This window comes from Lepidochelys kempii, chromosome 1, assembly GCF_965140285.1.
Source record: "Lepidochelys kempii isolate rLepKem1 chromosome 1, rLepKem1.hap1, whole genome shotgun sequence".
Taxonomy (NCBI): domain Eukaryota; kingdom Metazoa; phylum Chordata; order Testudines; family Cheloniidae; genus Lepidochelys; species Lepidochelys kempii.
In genome coordinates, this window is record NC_136380.1 from 306,335,746 (window position 1) to 306,349,385 (window position 13,640).

Sequence of the window (13,640 nt, forward strand, 5' to 3'; positions counted from 1 at the left end):
TATTTTGTTTTTCTGATTCAGTCTCGGGCTGCAGACTGGACTCCCATACATCCTGAGCAAAGCACTGGAACACCAGGATCTGCTGGTTCAATGAAGCAGACTTATGTATTTTCAAAGGTGCTGTGCACCGAACATTCTCACTGATTTCAGTGGGAACTGGGGTTACTAGGCACCTTTGAAAATAAACCCACTAGCTGCTACAAATGGGGGAGTAACATTTTGAAAAACACATAAATGCCTTAGGAACCTCAGTCCCATTTTCAAGTGACTTAGGCATTTAGGAACCTAAGTCTCATTGAAAGTCATTGGGGCCAGGATGGTATTTATGCAATGTATACAGTACTTAATTTGTGCCAGGGCTAAGCCCCAGCATCTCTACACTTGATAGTTCATAGCCCTGGTGTCTCTGGGCTTGCCATGTCAGCTATGAAAGTAAAAAAATTGCCTAGAATCCAGAATTCACAAAAATCAGGATGCATTTATGTTCTTAGCTATCTGCAACCAACTGCCCAGCTTGACAAATGCTTGTGAACCTGGTTCTATCTGTTTGCACAGTCTCCTCTCCTCTCCTCTCCTCCACAGGTTCCTTTTCTCCCCTGTTCTTCCCTTTTGATTTCTTCAAGGGGAGCAGTTTCTGGGACTTGGAGTTGTCAGAAAGCACTGTGAAGTAACTCCTTTCAGCAGTCTCCATGTAATAATGTCCTCCCACCTAGGAAGTGCGACCTCGAGCTGGATGAATAATGGTTTTTTCGGTTCTCTGGCTTTGTGCGCTGTGGGATGTAGAAACACATATTCGTTGATCTCCTGTTTTATGTAAATTGCCAGCCCGAATTTTGGGTGGCAATTGTTGGCTATGAGTTTATGGCCATTGATGTTGTGAGTAAGGACACTCGCCTAGGATGTAGGAGACTGAAGTTCAAATCACTCTTCCAGGGACTTTAATTATTTGTACAAAGTGGAACAGCCCCAGTGAGGCGACTGAATATCCCATAGCCCAGTGGCTTGGACATTTTCCTGCAGTATAGAAGATCCAACTTCAAATCCCTTTTCCACTTCAGGCAGAAGGAGGAACTGAATCTGGATTTCCTACATCTTAGGTGAGTGCCCCACCCACTGGGCTAATGCTGGTAAGTGAAGTGGGTGGGGCACCACCACCTCTTTTTCCTCTGTCCATTTTGTGACCTTAGTCCTCCTTTCCAGTTCCAAACAAAATGTTTCATTTCAACATTGCCGAAAACTTTTGAGTTTTTTTTGATTCAGTGGAAACTACATGATGAACTTGACACAAATCCCCAAATAGTTTCGGTCGACCCAAATCTGCATTTTTTCGGGAATAAGCTATTAGTCTGAAAAAATTCTCCCATCGCTCTGGTGTCAACTTTCCCATATTGTAGTGGGGTCCTCAAAGTTCTTTAGCTACTAGGCTCGGAATTATGGGACATCTCTATCACTCAATTCAGTAGAAGATGGTGGAAGATGATGACCTACCTGCAGTCCACCCTGTTAAGTGGGAAACCATGGCTAACATAATAAAACTGGTGACCAAACATGGACAGTTGACCTCCTGGTCCAAAGAGCAACAAAATAAGCCTACCTTTTCAGGTCCAATATAAAAGGCAAATTGGACCTGGGGTAAAGATCTGCCAGTTGAACAGTGAAGGTCTCTTACTGTCCAAGTCTGACTACCTGAAGAAAATGCTGAAGACAACTAACATCAATGTCCTCACCCTCCTGGAGACCCATGTTACAAACAAAGAAAAAACCTGTTGCTACAAAATCAATGGCTATCAACTCATAGCCAGCAATTATCATGAAAAATATGGGGTGGCAGTTTACATAAAGCAGGAGATCAATGAATATGTGGCTCTACCTCCACAAAGAAATAACTACGATATCCTTGCACATCAGCAAGCTAATCATCGTTCATGTATATAAACCATCTGGTGCACAGTGGCCTCAACCAGCTCTGCAAAATGCATAGGACCCTGCTGTATTTGTGAACAACTGTAATAGTCACCAAACATAATGGGCCTATGCATCAAACAATATTGCAGGTGAAGAAGTGATACACTGGGTGCTGGCAAATTATATGCTTCTCCTTTTTGATACAAAACCATGCGTCATTTTCCATTCTGTAAGATGGTGCAGAGGATACTGCCCTGACCTGACGTTCATCTGTAAAGATGATACATTCACCCCGATACTCCATTGTGGATCATCCTCAATGACTTCCCGAACAGCCAGAACAGACCAGTACTGACCCCAAATCCCAGTTCTCTACTCAAAATTGGCACCATGCTGGAACTTGACAACAGCAGACTGGGCCACTTTCAGTATGACTACAGACAGTACAATCTCTTGCATTTTCCCAATGTCAAAGACTTTGACTATTTTATTGTGCTCCTTATTTCTGATGTAAAGAAGAAAATCCCCTGTGGACACAGGTCATTGAACGCTCCTTGCTGGACTGCAGAGAGCCAAGAGCTCCTCCACATATATGATCAGTGTGGAGACCCAGAAACTGGAATCACTGGATGCACCAAGGCAGAAATGGTGACTTCAGTGTGTAGAAGGTCTAAACTTCACACACTCGAGCAGACACGCCTGAAATCTGCTTGAGACACTGGGGGGCTGCAAATCCCACACAGGCCACTAAGCTGCAGGTGAAACCAACGCCATTGCTGCTAAACTTTTGTGGACATCAAAACAACCAGTGGACAAACTGTATCTCAGATAAGTCCAACATCAGCCTTGGCAGGTGATGTCCAAATGTGCTCCATTGTCCCAATGGACGTTGACACAGTCATTGCAGCCACGAAATTGGGAAAAGCAGCAGGAAAAGATGGTATCTCTGCTGAGTTCCTATATAACCTCGGCCCACTCGCATGGAAATGGAGGATGCAGCTTTTCACCAACATTCTGGAGACGGGTGAAATCCCCCCCATATGGAGAGAGGTCAAGGTCATTGCACTCATAAAGCCTGGAGAACCTGAAGATCACTCCTCTAGTTATAGGCCAATTTCCCTTTTGAGCACCACCTGCAAGGTGACGGAGTGTATGGTTCTGAACCGATTCAGGCCCACTGAGGATGCCTGCTTACTCAAGAAGCAAGCTGATTTTCGATCACACTTGCTGCAACCAGTCCTGGCCCACACTACAAACATCGAGACTGGATTCCAAGGAAAACTCAAGACCCAGTACTGCTTTCATAGATCTGTCAGAGGCATGTGACAGAGCCTGGAAGGGATGGTCTGCTACTGAAACTGACCAAAGTGATTCCCCATGTGCAGAATCTCAGGTTGCTTACACCATGCTTAGTGGCTGAAGGATGCATGTATACCTTGCAGGTTAAATCAACAAGCTGCTCACTCTGTATAATGGGCTACCAAAAGGCTCTGTACTTGCTTCAACATTCCACAAGGTATACTCGAGTGATATGCTTGAAAAAATAGCGCAGAAGTTTGCGTATGCTGATGATTTGGCACTCACAGCTTAGGCCGGAAGCTTTAAAGAACCATTACATCTGACCTTAAGATCGTGGAGAGCTTCCAAAAGTGGTGGCTAAGACCAAATCTGAGCAAATTGGTTGTCTCTATTTTCCACCATGACAGTAGAATCGCACAAAACACTCCAACTGTTGAGTTTTCTGGTGAAAGTTTGACTTATGACCCAAAGCCAACATATCTCGGTGTCGTTCTTGACTGCACACTGACCGTTCGTGGCCACCTCAAGAAAGTAGCCTGTAAAGTAAAGACTTGCATCAACATTACTCAAGAGTCAGCAGGAACAAGATGTCTTGGTGCTACAAACACCAGCCTTTCCCCTAGTATAATCAGTTGCAGAGTACTGTGCACCATATACACTTGTATCAAACCATATGAATCATTGTGGCAACTTTAAAATCAACATCTCTACCATGGCTTTCTGTATTAGCAAACATCAGAGTTCCATTGAAATATAGCCACAGCACGACAACTTAAATGCATTGAAGACTATTCAGAACTTCCCATCCGGCAGGTTATGGATAATATACTCCAACAATGCCAGAAATTGCAAAAATCGTTGTGGACCACACGTGACCACTTCATGTCTCTGGATCTGGCCAGTAAATGGCAAAGTGTCTGGACCTCATCTCTCATTCCAGACAAGCACCTTATTACAACAAGGCACCCTTCCTGTTTCGACTTGCCACGTAGACTTTGGTTCACATTGAACTGCATCTGAACAAACCATGAAGATGCGACTACTTGATGCACAAGTGGAAAATCAGACTCCCCTTTTGTGACTGTGTTGAGAACATCCAAACCATCAAACATATGATAACGCAGTATCCCGAATATGGATTCAAAGGTGAATTGGATGATATCCACAATGTCACAGAGGAGGCCTTGAAATGGCTTAAGGACCTACAACTCCATCAGTAGAACATTGTTCTGCAGATGCCATGCGCACACACGCACGAGAGAGAGTTCAGTAGAGTGTCATCTGGAGTGGGAGAACCAGAGGGGTGGTCGTTCATTTCCCCATGAGGACACATGAGGATTGGGGGAAGAAGCATTCCTTATCTGACAGATGGGATGGAGAGGGAGCAACTCAGTACCATGATGATCTGAAGGGTTATCTGTAGGAAATAATGTGGGGTCTGAGTAGAGGGGACTGTAGTTGGTAGTAGAGAAAGGCTTGGGAGAGAAGGTGTTGAGTGAATCTGAACCACCAAGTGGCCCTGCAGAAATTGGTTTAGTGCCAGCCCTCGTGAACAGAACCTGCAGGTTGTCTGAGTTACATATGTGAACTTAGCCCTACAGTTTTTCAATAAATCTACTGATTAACTCATAGGGGAAAAATAAGGATTAATAATGGGCTGATGTTTTGTACAGAGTTTTGTAAGCAGTTTCAAGTATTGGGAAGGACTATACTCAGAAATATGGAAACACTAAAAAAAGAAAGAAAAAAGGCCATTCATGCACAGTTTCCAACTTAATCAATATCAAGAAGTACCTCAGATTTTTCAAGAACCCTTTACTTGAATAATTTTCAGCGCTGTTACTATACAGAAGTTTGGCTGCTTAATTCAAATATTACTTCAAAACCCTCTGAGATTCTCTCATTACTAATGTGTGTGTTTATAATTTTTTCAATCAGAATGGATTTTTACATTTATCTGAAAGAGTCTTCATTTTCAGATCTGATATATATTGTTTCCTGCAACACACATGCCACTGCCATCAGAATATATTTTTTTATTTTCATTATTAAAATATTAGGATATATATAAAATTGTCCTGACAATGAAATCTATTAGTCGGTGAGATAATTTCCCAAGGGAAACCACTGGAGATTATAATACCAGGACCAATCCTGCATTGGCAGGGGATTCATTAGTGGTTCTGTAAATATGTGTGGGGACGGAGGTATTGATTAGATAGTAGGAAAGCCAGAGTCTATTTATTTTCATCTCTTTCCTTTTATGGCTTCTGAGAAATTCTGAGTGGTAAATGAGAAATGTTAAGAATGGATAAATAAATGCTAAGAAATGTAAAGTAAAATCTAAATAGATGTGAGAGCATTAATGAAAATCATATGCATTAGAGTCCATGGAGAACATGGGGAGACAAAATATGCACTGGTAATGTGATATCCCCTGCTTCTGTTCTAGATATTTGAGTGGTGGTATTTTCGCAAGTATGGGACATCATTCATTGAGCAGGTCTCCGTGAGTCACTTGCGCCCTCTGCTGGGTGGGGTGGACAATAACTCCCCCAACAACTCTAACACAAGCAATGGGGACTCTGATTCAAACCGACAGAGTGTTTCAGGTAAGAGAAATCCTGTCTGCTGCAAACAATTAACTGTGAACTTGACTCTTTTTCTCTCCTGTTTAACTGGAAGAAATTGGTGGCTTTTTACTATGCTTTCACTGCAGAAAAATGATAAAATATCCTCTTTGCTCACACTGAACAAATTACTTGCCTGACATTCATTCAAAATCTTCACTTTAAATTTTAATTGGTCTGCCCTCATTGTGTTCAGAAATTAAGTCATAGATCACTCATATGTTAAAATGATGACTTTTACTGTTTATTAATGCTGTAAGCCTGCTCCCAGGAAAAGCAGAGTGAAAACCAGCTGTATATACACACATCTGTTTTATTTGTTTGGTGTGGTTTGGTATTTAAATTGGATTAAAATTTGGGTGAAATAATGTGAAAACAACTGCAGTTCACTTTGTATGGTGAAAAGCTGACACCTTAGTTTTTAAAATTCAAATGTCTTGAAGTCAGTTTGTAGGGAGAAAAGCAGAATTGATTGTTTATCTAAGGAATTTATCCAAGGAGAGTGAAACATCTGTGATTATTAGTGAATGAAATATTAGTGATTAAGGTCCTAATACTGCAAAGAATTACTCACATGTGTAGAGTTAGGCATGTACTTAAGTCTTTGCAGGATCAGGGCCTAAGAAGATGATGCCTGAAAGTCAAATTGTGTCCACGTCTAAATAGCACCACAGGTTAATTAGAGGAAGTAAGACATCCTTTGTACTCCAGAAATACACACACACACCCCTTTCCTACATTTCCACTGAAGGCATGGAGGGGGAAGCCTGGTCTTTATACCTAGCGTGAAATGTTGACCTCATTGAAGTCAATACTCCCATTGAAATCAATAGAGCCAGGATTTCACTTGCAGTGGGTGCAGATAGCTGGAGAACAGGTGAATGGAACAGCGAGTAACCATCTGCTGCTAGTGTGGACCAGCGGCAGACCAGAGCAGAATTGTACCTCCCTGAGGTACTGCAGAAGTGGTGCAGCTATGTGCCACCCTTAAATAGGGCAGGTTGTAAAACACAATCTTACCCTCAACCATGACCATGTAAGGCTAACTGTAAAATTGTCTTGTTTTCCAATAAGAGAAATTGACTAATTGCTCAGAGGTAATTATGTCTTCCTAAATACTGATTGCTCAGATTGTATTAGCATAAACCAAAGACAGACATTTCCCCTATATTTCAGAAGTTTCTTAGAAATGACACACATTCTTTTTACATTATTGTTGCAAAAGGCAAAGCAATTCCCATTTCTTTTACAGAAATGCTTGTTTAATGAGTCCATTATCAAGAGAATCACAGAAAGATCTCAAGAATACTTATCTGCTTTTGCATTATATTATTTTTAACTTAATGTGAATAGTTCATAAGTACTGTTTGCTTTTCATTTTAGTAAGAAGTGGCAGCACTGTGGTTTGCAATAGCTTAGAGGCTGGTTCTGTTCCTGGCTGTGGCATAGATTTGCTGTGTGACCTTGGGCAAGTCATAGGCAGCTAGATTTTTGAAAGAAGCCTCTGTTTTTTGATGCCTAATGTGAGACACCTTGGGCCTGGTTTTCTGAGGTGCTAAGCACCTGCAGCTCCCATTAACTTTAATGAGAGTGCTGGGTGCTGCAAATCAAATCCCTGGTGTCTCAGTACCCAAAAATTGAGGTCCTCAAATTCAGTGATTGCTTTTGAAAACGTTGGCCTTAACTGTGTTGTGTCTCTCTAATAACAGCTGTATTATCTCTCTATACCCCTGCCATTTCTGAAGTGCTTTGAGATCCTTACATGGAAGGTCTAGAGGTTAACATTGTTATTTATTTATATCATTTTGGACACACGTGCATTTGTTTGCTCTGTACTCATGTGAAGACAGCAATAGCACAGAAGAAACAAGCCCTGTAATGTAGTGATGAAAAGGGGGGTTGTGATGTGGGTACGGTATTGGACTTGAATTTAGAAGATTGGGCTCCAATTCCTGCTTCTCTCAGAGACTTCCGGTGTGTGCAGATCACTTAACGGCTGATTTTCAGAGGTGCTCAGTACCTGCAGCTGCCATTGTCTCCGGTCGGAGCTGTGGGTACTCAGCACTTCTGAAAATCAGGGTCTTAATCTCTCTGTGCTTCATTTCCTCGTCTGTAAAATGGGGACAATAGAACTTGCCTGTTTCATGGGAGTGTTCTGGGGATAAATGCATTATTGCTTCCAGGGTGCTTGGGTACTCCACTGAGAGGGGCTGTGTAGGTATATAGACACAATACCAGGGAGGCCAATATATTCTCTTTCTAAGAGACTGTTGAGGAATCAGATCTTACAGAAATGACACTATGGTCTGTGCTTCCTTAGATTCATCAAAATCCATGTCTCTGTTTCCCAGTTCATTTTTCTACATAAAAATATGTGTGACTTTTCAAGACGTATAACTGCTTTTTGTTAAGAAAACTGCAGATCCCTTCACACACACGTAATTGTTTTGGCCCCATCTTGCTGTTCAACACATATGTGTTAGGCCTTGTCTACACTGGCATGTAGGGTGCAGGCACTACATATGTAGCAGCATGCCACAGTGACAAGCAGGCTGCGTCTACACTGTGGTTTGTAGCTACGCATCAGTGAAAGGCTCTAGCAGTGAGGAAAGGCTCTGGCAGCTCGGAGCATTTCCCCACTGTCTCCCCCCGCTGTCGGAGTCCTTCCCTGCTGGTGGAGTTTTTCCCTGTGGTGCGGGAAGGCTCAGGCAGCAGGGAAGCAGCAGGACATTATGCTGCTAAAAACAGCAGTGTAGATGTGGGAGGCACCGCTTGGGCATGTAGAGAACCATGTAGGGTACATATGCTAAGCTTCTGGCATCTCTGTACTCCACTCGCCTAAGCCACGTCTCACCATCTCCACTGCTCTTTATACCCATGCTAGGGGGCATGCAATGTAGGTACTCTACACGCTGCTGTAAGGAGTGTGCAGTGTAGACATACACTTAATATTAAAAACCCATTTAGCTTTCCTTAGGGTTGTGTCTCTAGAATCATTTCAGACTTCATTAAATTTATCTCCTCTTCAGGATGTTAAAATATGTCAGAATTAAAGAACCGAGGAAAAGTCTGTGAAAATGAAAAAAATCAATAAACGAGAAAGGGTCTTTGTTTAGATCTGCTACATTTATGTCAGTAACCTCCATCATGTTTCTTGTTAAATCCCGGTAGAGTATATTTCACTCCTGCTCATCAAGGTTTATCAGAAATTCAACGGAGTTCACAAGTGAAATACGTCTGGTAGCCTCAACAATCTTGGTCTCCACTGGACATTTTCTACATTATGAAACCTCTATACAGCTTAGCAAAGCTCAGCAGTTGACATTCCCATCTCGGGAGAGTTAAAAGTCTTACGCAGCAGCAGTGTTGTACTGTGGACCAGGGTTGGACTGCATTGATAGAGAGCATGGGAAAGGGCAGCCTGTATGTGTCAGTGCTTTTAACCACACTTCAGCAAGTCCAAAATTTACCCAAAATTTTATAACAGACACTCTCAAACCTCTTGCCAAGATTTTCTGCTGTAAGGAAATAGCTGAAAGAGCTCTTGCGTTTCAATTTATATGCTCTGTCATAGAAGTGCCGTGTGATAATCGCTTGGTCTCTCTGTGCCTCAGTTCCCTACCTGTTGAATGGGGACGATTGCCCTACCCTGCCTCACAGGGGATATTGTGAAGATAAATACATGCAAGACTGTGAGGTGCTCAGATAGTGTGGTGATGGGGTCGGATAATTATCTAAGATAGATAGAGTATTCCATCAGAACCACTTCCACCTTTAAGTCCACTTTCAGGAATTCGATAACATCTATGAACCTGGGTGCTGCACCTTAAGAAGGACATGGGTAAATTGGAGAGAGTCCAGAGGAGAGAAACAAAAATGATAAAAAACAGTTTAGAAAACCTGACCTATGAGGAAATGTTTAAAAAAAACTGGGGATATCTAGTCTTGAGAAAAGAAGACTAAGGGTGCACCTAATAACAAGCTTCAAATATGTCAAGGGGATGGTGATCAATTGTCCTCCATGTCCACCGAAAGTAGGCATAATCTGCAGCAAGGGAGATTTTCGCTTAATCTGCATCAAGGGAGATTTTGATCAGATATTAGGAAAAACTTTCTAACTATAAGGGCAGGTAAACCCTGGAATGGGCTTTCAAGAGATGTTGTGAAATCTCCATCACTGGAGGTTTTTAAGAACAGGTTGGACAAATACCTGTCAGTGATGCTCTAGTTTATTTGGGTGTGCCTCATTTTAGGAGTCTGGACTTGATGACCCCTCAAGATCTGTTCCACCCTATATTTCCATGATTCTAGGACTGTATATTAAAGCCTGTGAATTCCTTAATAATGCCATCATATAATCCCTCTGGAACACCTGCATGGTGTTCATATCTTCCAAAAAAATCAGTACTCTGAACGTCACTGTAGAATGTGTGCCTGAAAAGACACAATACTCTTCCATAAGACCTATCTAGTTATTCAGTAATTGGGACACTACTGTGATCTGTCAGTGTGCTATAATGTAAGAGATGTGCTTTCCAGACTATTATAAATTAAAATAGGGATATTCCCTCTAATTTCTAAATCTAAATGACTGAAGACGTCTGTTTTATGTTTGATTCCCCTCCATTTTCTTATGCTGGCATTTGTTTATTGGAGTGTAGCAAATATCCTTGTCTTCAGAATACCAGGACTACAGCTGCTCTATTCAGACTCTGTTATGAGCTGATGCAAAGATAGAAACAACAAAGGGAGCATCTTGTATAACCAGCTAAACTAGTGCCCAGTTACTCCCAGGATAGGAGAGACTGGAAAGGCAGTGAAACACCATTTTTTCCCCATTTGCACCACCCCAGCCAGGTGTTCTGACTTCTCATGCACCCAAGGATTTAGTCCAATAACTTTAAAGTTAAGCAATCAAGCAAAAAGAATGACATCACAGTCATCAAGCCAGTGTTAACTGCCTTCTTTGCTATTTATTGCAATCAGAGTAACCGGACCATTTAATTATTCTTCAGGGACTGAGATGTCTGATTTTACCTTAATATGTACTATGGTTTGAAAAATCATATTTTGTATTAATCACCAGAGACAAGCTTGGCTAACAACCACCCTCTCCAGCTATACTAGAGGATGGTTGGAAACTGTTCAAACACCTCTGCTGTTGCAGGCTTATAGTCTTCTAACCTTAGCTGACTGCTGTAGTGATTTAGACATGAACAGGGAAGCATTTATCTTCTTCTAGTGTTGTCTTTATTGTAGTAAGTTGCAATGTTTTGCTATCAGAATGTAATATTAACGTGAGAATTTTATTGCAACAAAATCTTTCTTTTTTAACGACTGCCACTCCTTTTCCCTTCCTTTTCTTTTTTTCTAAAGAGACGTTGTGAGCCTGCTTAGGCCCCAAATCTTACTTTCCTTAGAAGTGATATAATCTAATGAAGAGACTGCTTTGGACATTAAGTACCTAAAATATAGTAGAAATCCTCCACTCCATCACCAAGGGCCAAATTCGAGTTCAGATGCTTCTACAGTGTGGAACCACAGCTGGAGATAATACAGCTCAGCAGGGCTGTGGGCTGTGGAGAACCTACCCCTATACGGAGGAAGGGAGGTGTTACATTTGGAGGGACTTCATCAAGGAGACCAAATAAGGACTCCATGCCAGCCATTCCCTCTCGCTGCCTAGGAGGGCCCAGTCCTCTGATCTGGCTGAGCTCTGCTCAGCACAGAACCCAGAGGGATGGGAGTGTAATAGCAAATGTAGTCATATTAACACCTTTATTCTGCCCTGTAGTCATGTAACACCTTTATTCTACCCTCCAATGCCAGGGCACACCAAAGGCCAGTATGGAGGAGCAAAGGGGTTAAGCCAGGATCTGTTCAAGGCTGCTCTAAATTACACCTGTCTGTTTGTAAACAGAAATATTTCATTAAATGTGAACTCTATTTTATAACTATTAGAATACCCATTACAAATATAGAGGAACAATAATAAATTAATCCCAGGCCAGTGGTCCAGAGTTATCCAACATTCCTACAGAAGTAACAATGCACTTCCCCTGATTGGCTTTCTATCACTGATCTCCACTTCAATCTGAAACAAGACTACTTGTGGCTAACAGCTCATTGATAATGAAACAGGAAGAAAGTAAAAAGTGCTCTCCCGCAACCATGTTTTTCACCACCGGTGTTTTTACTCCCTCCAGACTCCTGCTTTTTGCCACATCACTATGTCTTACACATAAGTTATCTAATTTAGGGGCTGACCCTGAGAGCTGTTGACATCTGCAACTCTATTTTTCAGACTCCCGAAGGAATCACTGCAAATTTATGCAAGATGCTTTCTCTCCCTGCCATTCCAACACCACTTCTCAATCAGCCCTGGACATAGCAATGGCGAACATGAAAAAGAGCACTGCTTGACTCCCGTTCTGTATTTCTATTTCTCAATGTTGTATGCAGTGTTGTTATAGCCATGTCGCTCCCAGGATATTAGAGAGACAAGCTGGGGGAGGTAATATCTTTTATTGGACCAACTTTAGTTTTGTCTCTCTCACCAACAGAAGTTGGTCCAGTAGAAAGATATCCCCTCACCCAGCTTGTCTCTCTATTTCTCATTGTGACAGACTAGGGTATTCATTGTGTCTCAGTTTCAGGCCTCCATATTATAAGATGCATAGATTAGATACCTTGTCAACTTACCATCATACTGTAGACTTTTGTTGCAGTGAGGTCCTGGTGAGTTGACATGATGCCATTGACATTTCATAGGAAATTTTCAGGTTGACATTTGGTTCTGATGAAAAGTAGCCTGATAAAATGTCTGTGACACAATATGGCTGGCAAAACAAGGCACGACAAGTTCTTGCAGTGACTTGCGTGATGTATATCACAATAAATGGTCTGCAGCAAAATTATTTGCTACCACACAGTGCATCTCTGAATCTTTTGGATGCAAATATTGGGTTTGATTCTGGTCTCACTTTCGTTGGTGTAAATCAGAAGTGATTCTGTTGAAATCTGCGGAGTTCCACTGGTATAGAACTTGTGCAAGTGAAACCAGAATCAGGCTTTTGTATTTGGAAAGCTGTAGGAATTAATGCTATTAATCTTGTAAGCTCTGTTTTAAATGATGTTGGGGATTTTCTTGTGTCTCCCTGCCTGTGAGATGGATTTGGAATGAACATGGGGAACTTGTCATCTTATTTTATTTTTGTATAAGAGGAGCAAAACATATGAAACTCTTTTAGTGTTCCCAAGCCTTTGCCGTGAATTTTCCTCTGCCAATCAATCTTAGCATCCCTTGTCAATCGTGGGATGGTTATAACTCAAGCAAGGTCAGCAGCTGGTGCCACAGGTTTTGTTTTTTTTTTTTTTAATTTCAAATGCTGAGGAGGAGTTAAAGCAGCCAATTGTAGCTGAGAGTCTCACTGATTTATAACAGTAACTAGACAATGAAGTTTGGAAATAACAAGTCCATAGGGACACGATTAATTACAGGATTTTTCAATACAATAATCCTAGATATGATCCTCCCCCACTGCCCCACACTCATTATGGTAAATGTGAAACCTGGCAGTAATCAAAATAATCGTTTTAATCTTCCATTTGGAACTTTGTTAGGGGTAGTTTTCTTGAATGATATAATTTGTTAACCCTAAATTATAAGGAAATCATTGTCTGAAAGGGATAGAGTGAGAAAATACATTTACCTGTATCTTCATGCCTTTATTTTGCTATTTGGTTGCATGGGAAATAAAAGCAGACCACCACAACTTAGAATATCAGGGTTGGAAGGGACCTCAG

At 41.6% G+C, this 13,640-nt stretch overlaps 1 protein-coding gene across 6 annotated transcripts in view; it reads left to right on the plus strand.

Annotated features, from left to right (window-relative positions):
- ST7 (suppression of tumorigenicity 7) overlaps positions 1-13,640 on the plus strand; it is a 233,057-nt gene that overhangs the window by 131,755 nt on the left and 87,662 nt on the right. For all 6 annotated transcript variants that reach the window (XM_073328161.2, XM_073328156.2, XM_073328160.1 and 3 more), the window contains one exon: positions 5,657-5,816. In XM_073328161.2, the coding sequence (XP_073184262.1) occupies positions 5,657-5,816 (160 nt within the window). The remainder of the gene's footprint in view (positions 1-5,656; positions 5,817-13,640) is intronic.